This window comes from Thunnus thynnus, chromosome 2 (assembly GCF_963924715.1).
Source record: "Thunnus thynnus chromosome 2, fThuThy2.1, whole genome shotgun sequence".
In the NCBI taxonomy this organism is placed as follows: Eukaryota; Metazoa; Chordata; class Actinopteri; order Scombriformes; family Scombridae; genus Thunnus; species Thunnus thynnus.
Genome location: NC_089518.1, coordinates 22,275,868 through 22,296,225, shown reverse-complemented (window position 1 = coordinate 22,296,225; position 20,358 = coordinate 22,275,868). Strand labels below are relative to the sequence as shown.

General features: G+C 39.2%; 1 protein-coding gene across 4 annotated transcripts in view; it reads right to left on the bottom strand.

Annotated features, from left to right (window-relative positions):
- The window catches only part of pcsk5b (proprotein convertase subtilisin/kexin type 5b), a 79,852-nt gene that overhangs the window by 17,407 nt on the left and 42,087 nt on the right, over positions 1-20,358 (bottom strand). For 2 of the 4 annotated variants that reach the window (XM_067611141.1, XM_067611149.1), the window contains 7 exons: positions 17,186-17,379; positions 14,812-14,896; positions 12,447-12,550; positions 12,198-12,336; positions 10,454-10,569; positions 1,201-1,303; positions 355-491 (listed from right to left, as the gene is read on the bottom strand). In XM_067611141.1, coding sequence (XP_067467242.1) covers positions 355-491; positions 1,201-1,303; positions 10,454-10,569; positions 12,198-12,336; positions 12,447-12,550; positions 14,812-14,896; positions 17,186-17,379 — 878 coding nt within the window. Of the gene's footprint in view, positions 1-354; positions 492-1,200; positions 1,304-5,790; positions 7,964-10,453; positions 10,570-12,197; positions 12,337-12,446; positions 12,551-14,811; positions 14,897-17,185; positions 17,380-20,358 lie in introns of those variants that run through there. The other 2 variants (XM_067611168.1, XM_067611158.1) reach the window with 2 other exon arrangements.

Genomic DNA, 20,358 nt, shown 5'->3' with positions numbered 1-20,358 from the left:
GAGCCTTGGCTTGATCCATACAATCTTACGAAAAAGCACGATTTTCACTCAGATTCCAGTCACAGTTAGATAAATGGGTTTTCAAGTGAACCGCTGCACAAAGCTACCATGTGTCACTTCAAGGAGGATAAAGAAGGTGCAGGTTTTATGAGATAGGAAAGACAGAAGGAGAATTGTTCAAATATAAGATTGTATTGATGGTTTTATCTACATCAACTTGCTTTTTCCTGTCACTTAAAGCAACACAGTGTCGATATACAAATGTTGAGATTTTTTTTTTTATCTGGATGTGCATTTAATTATTAAAATATTTTTAAAAAGTGTTTTTACAAATCCTAACCCAAGTTAGAGTACCTGTGTCACAGCTGGTGCAGCTGTCAGGCCCCTCGTCTGTGCACTCGTGGCAGGTGTGGTGACAGAGGTGACATTGTCTCCCCATCGCGTAACGCCCTGCCCGGCAGCGGATGTCGCAGCGGCCATCGTCAAAGAACCTGCAGGTGAGGATGTTGTTCACAATGAATCGTGCAAAATCTGCCTCAGCCTCTGTATATAATATACATAATACACATACACATAACAGGCTTTCGTTATCGCTTTGCTGAAAACGGTACTTGTCAACTCAAAAATCTGCTTTTGTTAAAACAGACTTAACCCATTTTAGAACAGACTCAAAACTGTACAAGCTAGAAAAAGCCATTTAATTACAGTAACAAGACTTCTTGTAATAAGCTACTTTCTACATTTGTACTCAAGGTTGTTTGAACTGTCAACACGTTTAACATCCCCACTACTAGTGAGAAACACAGTGTTTGTTGTGTCTCTATATGATGCACTGTATGTATAAGATAAATATACAAGCTCAAGATCGATTGTGTTTTACGCTGTTTTGTATGTACTTTCTTGTTGAGTTTTGTGTTTTAATGTACTGCATTTATATGTATTGTTGAGTTCTGTCCAGTTTAATATGTATTTGACAGCTGAGGTTTATGAATTTTGAAGGCCCATCTCAGGACGGTCAATGCAAACTAGCTTAAACTATAACCGCTGTGGTATGTGGAATTAGTTCATGCTCTATACTCATCCCTATATAAATAAACAATAAATATATATAAGAAAAACAGAGATATAGTTTTCACAACTGAAAATGGTTTCATCTGGGTCACCTTTGAACGTAGATGTTTATATTTCAGTGGCTCTCACCGTGTTGGGGGGCAGCTGGTGCAGTCCTCTCTCTCTGGACCTTTACACTGCATACAAGTAGCGTCACACAAGTGGCACTTTCCATGTGGACTCATGTACTGTCCTGCAGACAGAGAGCAACAGTGAACAACATGACAAATACAATTTCTCAAGGATCAGTATTCCAAGATAGTTTTTGTACCTATTTCATACTTACGCACTTTGCTGTTTGCTCCGTGTTTTCTTTTTATTTGTTTACCAGCGTTGTCATGTGTTTGCTCACTTCCTTTTTTTTTTTTTTTTTTTTTTTTTACTTGAGTGACTTCAGTTGATGCTGTGATGTGTCCTAGTATCCACTAATTATAACCAACAGTCAGTTGTTATTGTTTCCATTTCACTGAAGGTCTAGCTCATTATCCTCTGCCTCCTGACATCTCATGCACAATAACAACTGTATCTCATTTGCTTTCTTCTTCATGTCGTGTGTTTATGTTATGTGCAAAATACGTTTCTTTTTTTTTTTCAAAGGTTGAAAAACATCAAGTTTGACAATGTCAGTCATACCATGTTAATTCTCTGGCATGCTGTCTAATTGCTGAGAGCTTTTACAGTAAACAAGAGACACAATTTGGATCTGAGATATTTGTAGATATGGAGATGCTTCTAAAAATAACTCAAGGCTTTTTAATACTAACACGGATTATCATTGTTTCACTCGTGCAGACTGATTTGGATCATAAGCATGACGTCACAACATCTCTACTCTGCAGACAACGGAAATCTACTTTTAAAAGTAAGCTGACAGGACAATTTTAGTTTTGCGTGGAGTCTATGTACGTATAAGCTCTCTCCGTGATTGAGTGTTTTCCTCCCAGAGTCCTAAAACATGCTGTTTAGGTAAACTTGAAACTACAGTGAGTTACACACATTCATTTGTGTGGCACACCCTGCTTCTCAGCAGCGACTGGAGCCTTTTCTCAGACCTTGGACTGAAAAAGTAATTGATGACTTTAATGGAGCTGTATAAGCAATGATAGAAAGCAAGAAAGTACAATTTTGAGGTATTTGTACTTTATTTGAGTATCTCGGGATACTTTTTATTTCCATTCCACTACATTTCGGAGGGAAATATTGTGCGTTTTACTACATTTGCTTCTTTCAAACCAATATTTTATTATGTAAAATATATTATCAGTTTGAAAAATGACCCAACAGTATATAAAGTTCTTAAAATTGACCATTAAAACAAGCGTTAATCTTCTTAACAGCACTCCAAATTGGTACATTCTGCATCATACATTTAAAGCCAATGCTTATGTATTTTTACTTCAGTATGCTAAATATGGAGTTTTACTTGTGATGGAGTATTTTTTTATACCACTTTGCATTAGTGACCAGGCAACGTTAACATCAGCATGTCTCTGGCTCGGCTACTTGAAGGAGAAATGAGTTTGCTAATTAGATCACAGATGTAACACAATCACACTACAACATCATAAAACAAAAATACTGTAATGACGCCAACTTATCATTTGTTTTTTACTTGAGAATGAAATGTCATCCAACAGCCTCATGTGCCTAATCCTCCACTGCAGAAAATGCAGAAAATGTGCGTAGGTTTTAGGTCGGAAAGTTTTTGTTGCAGAATGGAGTACAGGCTGGAAATTGACTTTTGGGTGCCAGAAATCTCAACACCTGGCAAAGTGATTGTTGAGTCATTGGCATTGATCAAAAATAGTATCACACTCCAGGTAGATACATTATTGTCTTTCAGCCCAATGCAACAGTAAAATTTACATACATACATTGGACCTGCTGCATATTGTTGAACTTTTTTCCCGTATGAATGAGTCTTATATAAACTTTGGTCACATTCATTCAGGACATAGATTATATGTATATAAGCTATTGTGTCCAAAGTTGCTGGAGGATTGAGGAGAAAGTTCCAAAAAGCCCATCAACCTTCAGCTTCACACTTGGCAGCATTGAAAAGAGCCATAACAAAAGAGGCATAAACACTGTCTCCTATCCCACCTTTGTATTAGACAAAGGTGACAGACACTGGCTCAGGCATAAGGATGGAGCTGTGTGTTTTTGTGTGTGTGTGTGCATCCTTCAAGGCAGCGGCGAGGTTGTCTGTGCTCTCTGGCTTTCTGTGAAAAGCTCAATTGTTCCTCTCAAAACAAAAGAGCTTCTTTGTGTACAAACACAACAGGCGGTGGCTTCCCATTCAGTAGAGCTCTGCTGAAACCATTCAAACAGCCCCCGAATAAACGCCGTCACTCTCCCTCGCGCACACAAATTGTCTCCCTGTCTTTCTGTTTGTCTCCCCCTCACTCACGCACACAAACAAACAGGGAGCCAAGTTCTCAAGGGACGGAGAGCCGCACAACTCCACTCAGCAAAAAGCAGACACTTTTGGACTCCCACAGCCAGACGGAAGAAGAATGGTGCGGGGAAGAAAGAGAGCCTGTCACTCAGGGGAGTAAAACTTTTCCTCTGTTATGGACTCGGCTGACCTTGCAAGGACATTGACAGTCTACTCTGTCGGGAGAGAGAGAGGGAGAACTCTGTGGCAGATATCACACTGACATCCACCACACCTGGTCCTGAATCCAAATACCCTGACCTTTTCACCTCCTGATACTTGCACACACATGGTACCAGAAAGCAGGAAAAGAGAAATATATTTACGACACCCTGCAGGTGGTGTAGAGAACCACGCTGTTTATCAAATACTGTGCATTTCTTACCACAGGAAAGTGTCCCTTCTTCTCGACTGGAGTAAAGTTATACATTATTAATCCCTGTGGGGAAACTTGTCCTGGATATTTGACATATCCTCACTACTTAGTAAGCCAATGCCTTAGTCAAGGGGACTATTAGTAGTATTACCTAACATGCATGTCTTTTGGGGTAGGAAGCACCTGGAAAAAGACACATATTGCTAACTACTGAGCCACAGCGCTGCCAGTCCGTGAGTTACAGCAGAATGAACTAAAGACTTCTCATGGCTTCCCACATAATTTGAATTCCAGAAGATGCTAGAAACTGGAGAGATAATGTTCAGTTTGGCCAGAGTCAGTACTGGAGGGAGCTTCAGCCATGACAAGATGTGCACTTAACAGAAACAACATTAGTTGGGGAGTTTATGAGCAGTATGCAGTTTTATTCTATTATTAAATAAATGAGCCCATAAGGGTTGTAGAAAAATATGTTTGGTTGTTTGATTTTGTGACACTTGTAGGATTTTCTTACATGAATTGTGCTGAATCAATTTAAGTGACATAGCAGGTCCAAACTGTACTATTGGCTCATTAATACACAAACAAATGAACATGACTTATGGTCACAGGTTGTCACCAGCAATCAAGACATGTGTGTAATGATCCTAACAGCATAACCTGTGAATACCAACAGATAACAGAAACAAGGCTTTCCTTGGTTCAGTGAAAAAGGGATGAATCTCACAGCGTTGCCTTAAAAGCAGCGATGAGCTTTTGAAAAGAAAGATTTTGTAGTCACTCAAATTCCTGCAATAATAAAAATTTCCAATGTTATAAATTATCTACCAGTTCTACAACATGGACAGAAACCAAACATAACAAATCAAAATAGATAACTGTATGGGGATGAGTGGGAGGACAGTAACAGTTACTTATACTATATGCTATATATATTAGCAGATATACTTTTATTACTTATCAATAAATATCTTTTATGTTAAAAATGCAACTGCTGACAATCAGGGAATTTCTTATCTGTTCTCTCCTCAAACAGAGCTGATTTTGGAGATGTATATTGTAAGTCAACATTATTTAAATGAAATCCTTTGAGTTTTGTTATCTGCTGCTTCAGTATTAATTGCTGCTGTATGGTGAAAAAGGAAAATGCTGAACTGAAGAAAAGCAAAACATTCAGACTCATCTTATCTCTCTCATGAATTTAAAAACAGTATAGACTTAATAAGACGACAAAGTTTGCACCAATGATAAAGCAGCAAATCCTTGCATTGCTGACCTGTTTTTAACTTCCACCTAATTGTCATTGAGTGCACACGTCCCCCTCAAAGTGCTCGGCTCGGAGCGTGTGGAACTTTAATTTAATCAATCTGATCGAGCGTTGAAGTAAAAGTTTCTGAACGCAATGATCTGAATTTCAATGATGTTATTCCCCTTTGTGAATTTGTAAAAATAACTCAATAAGAAGTGAAAAGAGGGGACCTAATGTTTTGGTGTAGCAAGCGAGAGACACTGATGAACAATGATGCCAGTGGCTGAAATAATACTGATGAATATCAACATAATGAATGGAAACTGAAAACAAAAACGTGAACAGATTAAACATTTTAATAAGAACACTTAAGTAAAAAAAAAAAAAAAAAAAAAGATTTTCAAAACTAGGACTTTGAGTAACATTAATAATGCATTGTCACAGATATGTCACAGGTACACAATAAAAACAGCTTTTATACGAGGGGTGTGTGTGTGTGTGTGTGTGTGTGTATGTGCGTGTATGTGTATGTGTGTGTGTGTCTACTACCACACAATCTAAAGTCAATTCAAGTCATCTTAAACAATGACCAAGAATAAGTTTTTGTTAACCAAAACAGGGGATTCATCAATCTTTATTACAAATCATCAAGAACCATAACCAGTTGACAGTACAACAATTCATCTAATACTGTAAATGCTCAAGCTGCGGGTGTGAAAACCCACACAAATAGAATAAGAATCTTAAACATTTTTTTTTTTGCTGTTCTTTATTAGAAACCAGCACCACCAGAATAAGCTTTTGAGTTCCACCAGGTAAGGTTCGGAGACAGACAGAAAGAGAAGCCAGACATCTGACGTCTGTCGGCCTTAACACAAGTATAGTTTTGGCTCGATATGATTTAACATTTCTGACACACTCCCGGTTCTACAGTGATGCTGTCAACAAGTCCACTTTCAGTTCTTAACAATTAAAATGTAAATAGAGAAAAAAAAAAAATTGATTGCCTCATTGTGTTTGCTTTCCAATTTCTCTTGAGTTGATTGAACATAAAGTTCTACTCCCAAATGCGTTTCTATGTTTAAATTTTGAACTTTTGCGATCTAACTGAAAGTTAAACAGTCACAGCTCTGTTTTGCACCACAGCAGTTTGCCGCCGTCTGTCTGCCTGTCAGAGATCTTTACCTGCAGATGAAACATGATAACGACAGAATGTTTCCTGTGCCGATCATTGACCTTCTATGTTGAAAGTGTAGAGCAATACTACAGTTGATATGCATTGACATTATAGTGGAATGATGAAGAGTAGAAACTTCTAAAACTCCTATTTATCTGAGAACAGGGATGCACCGATACAGAGCTGACACCAGATGAAATAATCTATCAAAATTCCCTTTATCTGGGTTACATATGAGGAAAATCAAACTAACACACAGGAGAACTGCAGATTCCTGTAAAAATAAAAGAAGTTATTTTGGAATTATTTTATCCAGTGACAACAAAATAATGGCGGAGCTTTACATTGTCCAGTCACAGTAATGGATGGAATCAATACTCAATTTTGGGCAAAAGTTTTAGTCTCCAGAATCTGCATCATGAGTGAAAAATGGGCATCGGTGCATCCCTAGTACCACAAATTCATTATAACTCGCTGCTGCGTTTCCTTCCCTGCAGAAAGCTCCGGAAGGAATGACTATCGACTCGTCTTGTACCTCTGGAATGAATCAATGCCGTCTGGGCTTACATCAAGAATTAATGGCATTCTCCTACACACACCAATAAAGACAAACACACACACTATTCAGAGGGCGGGTTCATGTTTTTTTAAATAAATGAAATGAGGTGACTTTGGTCAGTAACGTACATCAGTCTTGGGATAACGGTGACACTGCAGCGTCTGTAACTTCAAGTGGAGACTGCTCTATGTGTGTAAACTCATGTTTTTTTTAAATTGTATGTGGTATACATATATATGTGTGTGTATATATATATATATTTGTGCTGTGTGTGTGTGTGTGTGTGTATAACTGCGTGTGTGAATTTGTCTACCCTCCCCTGCACAGCCAAAGTCAGCCCAGACAGACATTATTTTCACATTACTGAGTGAGCTTCTTTTTTTTTTTTTTTCCTTTGACGTATATTTACAGGCAGAAAACCAGAGCCTTTCCTAGTGTATGTTCAGTTTCCATCTGTTCATCGTTAACATTGGAAAGAGGAGGAGGAGGAAGAGGAGCCAAAATAAAAATGCACACAGACGTATTCAGAGATTCACAGGCTGAGTGGCTCCTGTCTTTAGCTATGCACCCTACACTGGCAACAAAAAAAAAAGAAGGTTCAATTATTTTGGCATCGATGCTTTGGTCACAAAATACCGACACTTTTATTCATTTGTTTGTTTTTCACTTTTGTTTTCATTTGCTTGTTTGTTCTTGAAGTAAGTCCCAGTCATTTTACACCCTGACCACGTGTGTGTCCCAGTACAGAAAAAAAGGTAGGTTTGTTGTAGTCCTGTCATCGCACCTCCGATGCAGTCCCTTTAAGAGGCACAGATTCTCTTATAAATTATGTGACTGTGAATGAGTGGGCAGGGGGGGGGTTTGAGAAGGAGGGGGTGCCCCCTGAGCCCCCATGTCCCCCCCCCCAGCACTCCCTTTATGCTCAGTGAGTACGTCCCGTCACCCCTTTTGCGAGCACGTTCTGCAGCACAGTTGCTGCAGCACTTTCCTCTGGCAAAGATTGTTCTTTTTAACGAGCACGCAGAAACTGCCCTCCGCCCAAGATTCTTCATTTGCTTTCCACAGACCAGGAAGAAGAGATACAGGAGAAGTTTGGAAGGGTAGGGGGGAGTGTGTGTGTGTGGGGAGGGAGGGAGAGGGGGGGGGGGGGGGGGATGTGCACACACACACAAACATACAAACACACACAGACACACAGGGTGGAACCATTTGAAGTAGTTGAATGGCATGTGATTGGTCAGGAGAGGGTTCAGGTGACAGGAAGAGTTTTTTTTTTTGATCCAATCACAGGTGATGTTCATCGAGGCGGAAAATGATTGTAGTCCAGTGGAGTGATTGGATCCATGTCAGGAAAGGGGAAACAGATTTGGGAGGAGAAAAAAAAACAGACAGAGAGAGAGAGAGAGAGAGAGAGAGAGAGAGAGAGAGAGAGAACAAGAGAGAGAGACAAACAAACGTCACAAAATTAGAAAATTGAAGATTTTGAAAATTCACAACTTGGTGTCATTTTGCAACATAGAGAATTAAAGTGGACAACCAGTCTGTCATGTGAACACACTATAAGTTCATTCTTTTTCCTTTTTTTTTTTTTCTCTCAAATCAACAGCAATTAAAAATGTACCAGTAACCTTTGAGCTGCCAATCAAAATGTCATCAACATGAAATCAGTTACCTTTGAAACAGACTGAGTGTGCACTTTAAGCAAAGTATTCATCAACAGAAAGGTCACACAGTAAAGATATTTTTCTCCACAGACCTTTATCTCAGCTGGGAGACTATTTGGCAGTGGATTAATTTTAACAAGAAAGTCATTGCTAGAGCAGCACATCACGAACTGCAATCGAAGCCTCATAATCTGACCGTCACTTCAGCTGGTTAGTGAGTAACAGGAATATTTATGCTAAAAGCTGCATAACATGCCAAAACATACACAATTTGAGAAAACAGGAAAAAGGAGAGTGCACATAAAGAAGCAGGAGAAATCAGAGATTTTTTGTAGAGATGCAGATATTGATGAAAAATAAGGAAAGGGATAAAGAATAAGTAGACGTTAAGAAACTTTTTTTATGTTACAGACTACGACCAGGAAAAGTGAGCTCATGTTAAAATACAACGAAAAGAATGTGTAAGTGAGCGTGTAACCCCGAAGAGATGTGATGTTAGTAATATGCGCTGCGTGAATGAGACCTTTAGATAAAGAGCAAAAAGACAAAAGCAAGGATGGACCGCCTGCTTTGAAGCTACTAAAGTCACCAGTTTGATTCAAGAAGTTAGTACAAAGCTCAAAAATAAGAAATGAGGCCACAGGTGAACTTAAAGGCCCCGGGGCGCCGCCGCTCCTGCAATTCCAACAGTGAAATACATGTTTTAATGAAAATTATTTTTGTTTGTGCTGTGTGGTGTGTGTGTATAAATTTCAGTTATTACTCTCATCTAAATCGTACATAATTACAGAAACGTGCAAAGCCACTTAGCAACTGCTTTGAGGGGCAACTGTGGCTCAGGATGTAGAGCAGGTCATCCACTAACGGGAAAATAAGCGGTTTGATTCCCAGCTCCTCCAGTCCACATGTCGAAGTGTTCTTTGGCAAGATACTGATACCCCAAATTGCTCCTGATGGCACCACCCTACATGGTACCTTGCCGCCATTGGTGTGTGAGTGTGTGTGAATGGGTGAATGGGGCTTGTAATGTAAGAGTGCTTTGAGTGGTTGGAAGACTACGAAGGCACTATATAAGTGCAGTCAATTTACCATTTTGCCGCCTACAATCTTTCTGTGTGCCGAAGGGCGTACTTTCTCTGCCTGACGGCGGTATGTGTGTAATATGTTTGGCCTGTCCTAGTGGACCCTGATTAGTTGACGCTGCATGCTGAAAATAGTTGGATCTGGGGCTGAAAATTTTCCACCTAAGAAATGTTGCAAGATTGGGCGATTTTCCGCCCAATTGCTGCTTCCTTATTAGATAAAAATTTACCCCTGAAGGCAGGGAAAACGTGCACGGATCGTTGTGGTACTGTGGTGATAATTGTAAAGTGAAAGCAGTTGCTAAGTGGCCACCAAAAAATACTTTTTTTAAACTTTTAGAAACCGCTAGCCGCTAGTCACCAGCAGCTGGCTCCCTGCTACATTGTACGGCGAATGCTCACAGCCAAAATACATAGAGCTACTTAGGGCCATAGCCCCACCTAGTGGAAAAGTCACACCATGCCACTGCAGGTGAATCCTTATCTTTTACTCAATTAACCATTTGCATTTTTTTATATATATATCCTGGCGGGATAAAACACTGTTTTATCTAACTAGAGGTGTAAAATAGTCTCAGACTCTGCACCTCTGATTGGCCCTTTAATCAGCTCAGATAAGGTAGACCACAGATTGTGTATTTTGCATTTAATATTTTGTGAGCATTATGTTTTTTTCCGGCTGTGTTGCTGTCCATTTCACTTTTTTAGCTGGTCTTTATTCGTCTCTATGTAGTCTCTACAACAAGTATAAAATAAACACATTAGGACAATCTTGTAGATGAGAAAGCTGACAACTCACCATCTTTGCAGATGGTGCTGACCACGCAGGCTCCTGCCTCCAGATTGTAACCACTGACACAGCTGCTGCAGTTTCTTTCACCGGGCCCCAAGCACTCGTAGCAGCTATGGTCACACCTGTCGATAGTCATATGAAGAATTAGATACTCGTCTATGCAGCATTAAACTGTCTTTGACTGGTCGGGCTTTATTTTCCTACGTAGCCTTTTTCATGATCAATATTGTTCAAAATCTTGTCACTGTAGAGCTTTTACTTTTCCACTTTCCTGTTCTCCAATATGCACTCAAACAACTCAAGAACAGGCATTTTATGCTGCAGTATTACACATTATTTTAGCATGAATGAGCTATATTATTAGAATATAATTCAGGCATATCAGATATTGTGTAAATATCAACTGCAGCAAGAGAAAATAATTTGTGTCACACTCCTACACATTAACATTAGAACATTTATACATGTATAATTTATGCTTGTTCCTTTATGTCCTCGTGTGCATCATAAACTGTGTGTAAACACAACTGGGGACAAAAGAGTGGATCCACCAATGTTAGCGGCGCAAAATATGAAACAAAATGAAAAGATGCCATATAAATGCACTTATATGATCAACCACACACAAAAGTGAAAAATATCTGCTTTAGTTTAGTTTATTGCTTTGCCCCTTTCAGTATGCGCTGGTGAGCAGCGTTTGCAAAGAACTGGAAGCTTAAAAATGAAGTAAGAAGTGAAATTTTGAACACAGTCATAATCAAAACAAAAACTGGATTAGAAAATATTGGAAATAATCCTTTAGGAGTATAAATCCAAAATTAGGCAACACAAAAACTTAGTTGTCACATTTACCGTCCTGCTTGTGTGGAGAAAAACATTTACTGGAAATAATCTGATATCAGTTTTGGGGATCAGGAGGGAGCTGACAGAAAATGAAGGAATCGAGTAAGGTAAAGGGTCAAGTGAGTAATAAATAATTCAAGGTGGGAGAGAAAAATAGCAGGGAGACAAGTCCTCTATGAGGACTGATAAGAAAATGAACAACAGACAAGGTGTCTGAGTCAGCGGAGGAGTTTGACTGTGGGTGTGATGGAGGGAAAGTGGTCATCAAACAGGAATATGAGTGTTTACTTGTTCCTTCACTCCTTTTTCTACTCATCCAAGTTAACATTTCTAAATAGTGAAGAAACACAACTGTGTGTGGGGAGAAAACTGCACACAGTGTTAAGACTGAAACACTGGTGGCACCAAGAGGCTGTCCTCAATGGCTTGTTAAAAATTGTGCAATTTCAACACATTCTAAAAGTTGAAACAGTGAGGTGGTACCAGTTTCATGCTTTCACAGTAAACTCCAAATGACAGCAAAGTCCTATGCAAGGACACTTATCCTTACAAAAATACAAAATAACAATTCTTGCTGAGTCACAGTTTTAAATACATGTATAGTGCAACAAATTCTCTGTTTCTTGTAGAAGAGATGTTGGTATTTGAATCATCTGCTGGCCACTTTCTCAGAATATTAACAGAGAAACCCGACAACAGGGAATTGCAAACATTGTGTACTACGGAAAGAACAAGTTATACTAGGAAAGGCTCAACTGAGGTAAAGTTAAAGAAAAAAAAACAGGAAATTTGCACTTCACTTGCTAGAGCTCTAGATTTTCTTGTGTTTATCTCTGTAGACGAGAGCTGTGAAACCTCTTCATGAGTGCTCTGTGATGTACAAGTGTTGGCAGGTGTGCTGACTCACTTCTTACAGGACCTCTGCACCTGCCCGTTGTCTGCGTTCTGCTCTGACAGGTAGTAGCCAGTGCTGCATGTTGACACGCACCGCCAGTCCTCGAGTAAGTAGCTGTCTGCACACTTAGTGCATGCCTCTATACCTGTGCCTGAAAAACACATCAGGGATGTTGTGAGGAATTACAAATCAGCCAGACAAAGTACACACTGATCTATACAATAAATGTAGCTCATTGTTAAATGTCTTATGACTTCCTACCTGCGCAGGTGGCACAGGCCCGATGGCAGGGCTCACAAGTCCTTCTGTGGCCGTTGTAATAAGTCCCTGGGTCACACGTCATCTGACACTTGCTTCCTTGAAGACTGGACAGAAAAAACAAAAATACATTCATAACTTCCTTGTAAATGCCAGAAAAATATGTAAGCAAAAAAAGCTTTTATAATTTCCTTTAATTAGCAACAAAGAACACATACAGGCAGCAACACAGGTGAGTTTAGGAAAAGATATTTTGGGCAAAAATGTGGGAAGAAGGAAGAAAACAATAACTTCAACACCGGCGATATGATTTCTCATGTGGGTGTTTACAACAGCGACTGGCCTTTTCGTTCATTTTTTAACAATTATGCAGGAAATTTGAACATTTTCTAGGTTAATTTAAAAAGGTAATCAAAGTGTATTTGTAGTTTTGACCGATATATACAACTGTTTTGCCAGATGTAGGGGTAAAGGTCAGTCAGGAAGTAGGTTTGGAGGTTATAAAGTCAGTTCTGTGAAGTCACAATAAGGACAGGTTGGTGAGCTCGCTGCGCTGAGCTGAAAAACAGCTGGTCTGTGTTAGCTAACGTTTCCCAGAAACGATCTTGCCTGGTTCTCTCTTCCTCTTCAGCTCCTAACCGACCATGAATGGTGAACTGAATGAGAGAAGAGATTGTGTGTGTGTATATGTGTGTGTGAGCATGTGTCTTACTGTGGTCTCGCTGGTGTTTAGAGGAAATTATGGCTTACAAGTGTCCCCACCTCCACCTCTGGCTATACTGAACACTTAAAGTTGAGTTCAAGACCGCAGTATGTTTTAAACGCTTCACAAGTGTTTCCTTTGTGACCTATCAGGAATTCCAGCACTTTGAAACACCCTATCCTCTGTCAGGTCAAGTGTAGTTGGGGCAGCCTGAAGAGGCTACTGTGGAAGTGGTCAGAAAATAAACTAAACATGTCTGCATGGATAGCTAAATGGTTTAGATTAGAGGTTCTTCAAAGTAAAGATCACAACCCAAAATGGGCAACAGCACCACTTCTTGTGGGTCTCCGCATGACACGAGTATATGTGGGTTTTAATAAGGCTGGGTCACAGGGTGAAACTCAGTTTACTCAATTTGAGTCCCCAGTGGAAAACAGTTGGGAAGCCCTGGTTACACTGGATCATGCTGCGAACCAAAAACCACAGTGTAACACAATGTGCTTGTCTAAAATAGCAATACTGTATTCCTGCAGCGTGAGAGTGGTTGAACGCTGAAAACCACAACACTGACATTCAAGCCTAACTGATTCAAAAAGGGCAAAACCTGAGCTATTTGTACTAGTATGACAGAGGACTGACTGTAGAGCCACATGTGAACAAGCTTTGATTGATATCAGCAGCTCTGATAGCAGGAGTCAATTAAACATTAGTCTCTTCAATGCACACAACAACATTTTTAAAATAGGCGTTTCTTACTATAATTAAAAGGCACAAAAACAACCTTCTGTCAGTGTTCTCAATGCACTTGTATCTGGTCAGCTACTTGAGAATTTGTACCACGGCTCATTTGAGTCCCTGTCCTCTAATGCTTGAATGTCTTGCTTGAAAGATAAAAGTGTCAAATGAATGAAAAAAATGAAAAAAATGTAATGTGAATTGTAAAATAAGGGTAAAAAACTCAAAAACTCAGACGTTTTTATATATGAACGAAACTCAACCTGAAGAAAAGGTTGCTGGATCCAGGATTACAAATCCATGTTGTGCAGATGAACTCAGGTCAAATGTACTGAGCTTCATTTTAAATTTCAGTTAAGGCTTCCAAAGACACAAATTACGCCAGGCTGAAATGATGTGAAATACATCTTAAAATTCCCATTTGGCATAATGGTACAAGCATAAGTTTAGGAGAACATGGGAAACATTACGGCGGAGTATGCTCTAAACAAACGTTCACACGTGTTAGAGAGGGGTGAGATGAGCACACTTTCAACTCTGACAACCTTTCCTCAAAGGCATTCATCATGTTGCGCTTGTTTGTACACACAAAACGTGACATTTGTGTAAAGAACGGAAAAACAGAACTTGAGAAAGAAGCACACTGACACTTTTAGAATATAAATGCTTGAAAAATAGTTCTCGGGCAAATCCTTCAAACTTTCTGCAGCAGTTAAGAAAAAATGCAGAATGATTTCACTCTGTTTGCTATTAATTCTAACTACACCCTTGCTGTGGTAAAAATCAAAACACTGAAAGTTATAAAGTGTATAATCACAAGTCGGCAAGAGCAAGACTGTGGCGATGACACGGCTGACATTGAAAACAGCGATGCTCCAAAACTAATTAGCAGTTCTTGTTAGGCATGGCTCAGCGTAGCTCTATGTTTACCTCATCCCAGGTTTACATTCTGTGCAGATATTGGAGGCGGTGCATTTCTTACAGTTCTCTGGACATCTCCTGCAAATGTTGGAATCTGAAAAACACAGGGCAAGCCAGTCATACACAGTGGCTAATAGGAACCAGAAGTCTGGTTGCATTTGAAATGAAGAAAGGGAGCAGAGGTGGAAGACAATGATATAAAAAAAAAAGGAGGAGAAGAGGGTAGAATGAGGACGACCAGTGAGAAAAGTGGAGGAGGGAAGGAGAATAAGGAATAAGCAGAAGAAGGGGCAGATGAACAAAAGTGGAGGACAAAAGGCAGGAGGAAGAGATGGCAAGAGAGAGAGATAGAGGTGGGGGGAAGAATAGAAATGTCAAAAGGCTAAAGCGGCAGGGATGAAAAAGAAGATTGTAGTGTTGGTGAGGGAGGATAGGAATGTCGATGAATATTTCAAAAGGCAGACTAAAGGCAATGCCACGCTTTGAAACAATGCACATGGACACTTCTGCCTTCAGCAGCGACGAGGATTGCCGTAAAGATACGTGAATAACATGTTTTATTGTTCCTAGGAAACCAAAGAGTAGACTACAACTATTCATCATAACTGTAATTTCTACATTTCCAATGGAAAAACATTGCTGATGTATGACACAACCTTTATGGTTTTGTTTTGGGAAGTCATTTGGTCAGAGCAGAGAGGAGGAGACTGAAAGTAAGTGCGGTTAGATTTTCAGGAATCTGACAATCATTGAAGGGTGGATGCAGGATATGGACAGGTCACAGACACATTTCCATTGGAAGAAAATCCACTTTAACTTTTGCCTCTAAGTTTTCACTTTCTCATTTCAGTTGAAAACTGCAGGTCGACAATAGTGCTGAAATGATTAGTTGTTTAACCAATTAGTCAAACAAGAGAAAATGACTTGACAATTTTGATCATTTACAAAGCAGAAATGTCATTTCAGGATTTCCAGCCCTTTAAATGTGAGGATTTGCTGCATTTCTCTGTTTGACATCATAGTATGTTAAAAAATATCTAGATTTTAGACTATTCATCAGAGAAAACAAGCATATGAAGACGTCATATTAGGTTCTGGCTAAATGTAATGGACCTTTTTATACTATTCTCAGAAATTTTATAGACTAAACAATTAAGCAGTTGATAAAAATAAACGCAACTAGATACATCCCTAGTCAAATAGTCTTTTATGGATCTATGTGATTGGCAGAAACTCTGCCATAACTTTTTTTTTTCTGTAAAAGTTATGTCCACCAGTTGAATTCACCTCAGCTTGCTGTCATGTCTGACAAAGAGAAAATAAACTCTAGATAGCTCATTTAACACAACACAAAGCTCTGCAGTGCCAACATTTCAAAGGAAAAAAAATATCCACTACATCTTGGCCCGTTGAAATGTTATGATTGAATTTGGATCAGATCACATCAGATCTGCTGCCAAAGACTCTCGGAGCTGCCAGGACTTACACTATCTTGGCTGCGTACCAATATATAGACATAATTATAAGATATACATAGTTTCAGTCTCTCATTCCTGCTTCACTTTCATCCAGGCTGGCATACATCTTCAAGGCGAACGAGTAAGAATATACATACAGTTCATACTGTATGTTAACACGGCTGTTTATTATAAAGCCGTGGTCAACACAGAGAAAACAAGCTGACTTCTCCTAAACATAATCCCAAGAATCCTTCTGCAGATCTGTTCTATTTCATGATTTTTCCCAATTTAGTCTGGGCGAGAAAAAAAAAAAAAAAAAAAAAAAAAACAGCTAACAAGCACAGGCGTTTCAGTCCTTTTCGGTTCAGCAGGTGTATTAAAATAAACAAGTGGCTAGACGTTACATCAGGAATACAACTGCATCATTGTGAGGCAGTGAACGAAAGCAGTTATGACCACCTAATATTTTTTTTCGTGATGCAGTTACTAGAAAGAGTTTCCTAAAAGTCCAGTTTGTTTGCGACATTGATGGCGTCTTCTTTATGGAATACTTTCCCGCACAATAGAGAAGCAATAGATTTCACCATTCACTAATCTTAGGGACATCACACCTTAAGAATTTGATAAATAGGCGACAAAGTAACAATGGACTTGCCAAGACAAATCAATGACCCTGAGTAAGCACGTATCAATCACGGCTGAGCCACTGATAGATTTTGTGTTGCTGGTGGCGATTTGCTGCTGCATCTGCAGAACTGCCCAGTTGAGTTAAGTTTAAATGTTGTTTCATGAACATAGAAAAAAACACTAAGTTAGAAGAAGCATATAACTAAGACCAACGAACGATTTAGGAAACAAATTGTTGACTACAATGCACAACATTTGTGCATTGTAGAGGCAGTTTGGCCAGAAGGGAAACATACCTTGGTCGAGGTAGAAGCTGTCGACACAGGTGGCGACACATGTGTTAGAGCCCTCATTGAGGTGGAAGCCAGCCCTGCATGTAGTGCACTGGTCGCTACGGCTACCGACACAGGTCTCGCACAACGAGGAGCACTTCTTGCAACGTTTCCTATCATCACGGAAAAAGCCACTGGGACACTCGGACACACACATCCTGAAATGGGGAAAGAGATGAGATGGGGGGGGTGAAAGGAAAGAAAAGTGTCACAGAAAGCAAAAACAAATCACCTTATAGACATCATATTATGATTGTAGTTTACCGTGATGCCAGTCTGCTTGAACATGATATTAAAAAGGACCAAATCGACATCATTGTTCCACGGTTAACAGCCGTCATCACGCAGTTCGATATAATGTTAACAGCTTCAAAATGTAAAACATATGTCTGACAAAAAACACATGGCTCTTGTGAGTGTTAAGCACATAATACTCTGTAGGTTTTTGTGTGTAATCATAAATAAAATAAGCTCAAGTAAAACATAATTTTATAGGACTCAATTTCCCACTGTATATTTAAACTTCATGTGTCAGTGGCACATACTGAGTCGGGACAAACAGATACAGAAGTAAAGGGGCTGAGTGTGTGCGTGCGGGTGCTATATGGTGAACAGGTGTAACATCTGTTGGATAACTTCACAGCCCTCCGTCACCCCCCCATTTCACCCGGAGGCTCCCTTCCTAAGGTGAAAAAGATCTCTGAAATCCTCAAGAGCACAAAACACACACACTCATGTACACACTCCTTAAGCCTTCTTCACACACTATGGACTTTTCTGCCAAGAAACACATATGGCACGTGTGAAACACATAATCCACGTGTGCACGTACACACTGCCATGTGTTCGTCCTCCAACTTCAGCACCGTTTCTCTGCTATGCTGAAATTATTATTTAAACAATAAAAATTACAAAAACACTATAATGTAACGCCTACATCAAGGACACCGTTAAATGTGAGAAACACTTTAAACAGCCTTTTCCTGACCACACTGTCAGTACTGGCAGATGTCTGTGATTGAGTCCTTGAAATCATATAGACGTGAAACTGTGGAAGAAGCAATTAAGATACATTTCACGTTTTTATTTTTATAACATGACCTTTACGCTTACTTTTGTATTTTTGGCCATCATTCCTAAAAGGCTATGATAAGATTTTAGTCACAAAATCACCTCAGGGGTGCAATAGCCACATTAAACTCACTATTGTTGGGAGGTGAAAACAAAAGTGAGCCCAACCGAAATGTCAGTTACCTTTCCAATAAAGCCGATAAAGCACGCTGACATGAACTGAAATTTTGTAACTTTACAGATGCATTTCTTTGCTTATGAACATTATCATCTTATACAATCAGTGCTTAGTTATCACTAAGGACACACAGATAATTTCCTAAATATTTGCTTGTGGGAATACAGGGAGCTAAAGTGTAGTTTACATTTTATAATATAAAATTACACTTAGTGGGTTTTTAGAAGGTGGATATTAATATTTTTTTGATTCAATGTCCTTAAATTTGACATTTTTTGGGCCATGCAAAATGAAGATATACATAACCACCAGAATTTACTCCTGGTGAAGTAGAAAACACGCAATAATAGACAATAATGTAGAGAAACTCTGGGACAATGAGAGTAAATTAATTACAAAAAAGAAAGAGAATGATCATAATTTAAAGAACATTTTGCAGATTTTTGGACTTATTGGACTTATGACGTGAGTTTCTACAGTCTTGTATATAATGCACAGACCTTTACACACACACAGAAATGCAAACAGCCTACAAAGCTCCAAAGACCGACACACCTTTTGGCGAGTCTAGACCATCAAACACATATGTAGGGATGTAATTATCTGAACATTAAACACCACCACCACCACCACCACCACCACCACCACCCTTCGTCCTTCCTCCCACCACTCCCTCCAATCTTCACTCATCAATTGCTCCCTGTGGTGGCAGAAAAGGGCAACGCACCTCTAAAGTGGGCTAATGATAAGGCAGCGCCTAAGCTTGCACATTCTCATGCACCTGCATCGGTTTGCCTTTTATTAGTGCAGAGACCTGCCGACACAAAGGCAATTACAACAGACTTTGATCCTAATGGGATCCTAAGGGCACACACGAATGTGCACACATGCGCAAATTCACAGTCTCACACACACACACACACACACACACACACACACACACAGATTTAGACACACCATTAGACAATCTTATTCACATAAAGCTCTACTAACAGGGAAAAGCGGTGACCTGTGACCTTAAATGGTGGCAAATGTGTAGAATTGCACACCAATAATGTGATTTTCTAAAATTCAAAAATCTTTCACAAAAAATGGTGACTCAAGGTCAGAAAGTTGTAACAAGCCAGAAATTATATCATGTGACACTGAAAAGACAAACTGATAACAGCAACAAGACACACTAAAATTTTACTCTTTTACGCCTTCATGTAGGAAACATACTGTACCAAGTTAAGTGGATAAAATTCATGCATAGTTTCTTACAAAATAACAAATTATGAGACAGAGTTCATCACTAAGATGATGGATTTTATTTAAGATTACGGTTAAAAAGCCTTTGAAAGATTCCCAATCTTCACCCTCGACTGGATTTTCCTGCTCTGTAAAGATTCATCCATAACCAGATTCAGACGACTGAAGATAAAGTCTTCGTAACTTTCTGACTGACACCCTCTGAACTAATATTACCTCGCTTCATTTGGCTGTCAATTCCCAGAGGACTTCAAGACTTCCAATTCTTCTAAAAACAATCAGACTTTGTTGGAATCACATCTGAGTCAGACGTATCTTCTATCTTTAGCTTTGTAGCTCAGATGCACTTTTTAAATTAAGAAACAAATTGGTTCTAGAGATACTTTTATATCTTCACATATGCTTTGAATGTCTGTAAACTGTTCCCTGAAGTGAGAGACTGAAAGGAATTTTAAACAATTATAATCACCACTTAAATTATACCACCTAAAAAAAAAATGTCCATAAGCAAAAATATATACAAAATTACGGAGCCCCAGAGTGGTCATAGAGTGAAAAAAAATATATATATTGAGGCCATGTTTTACGACATTGAGCGTTCGAAATGCTATTGTGTGCACATGACATACAGTTCGTT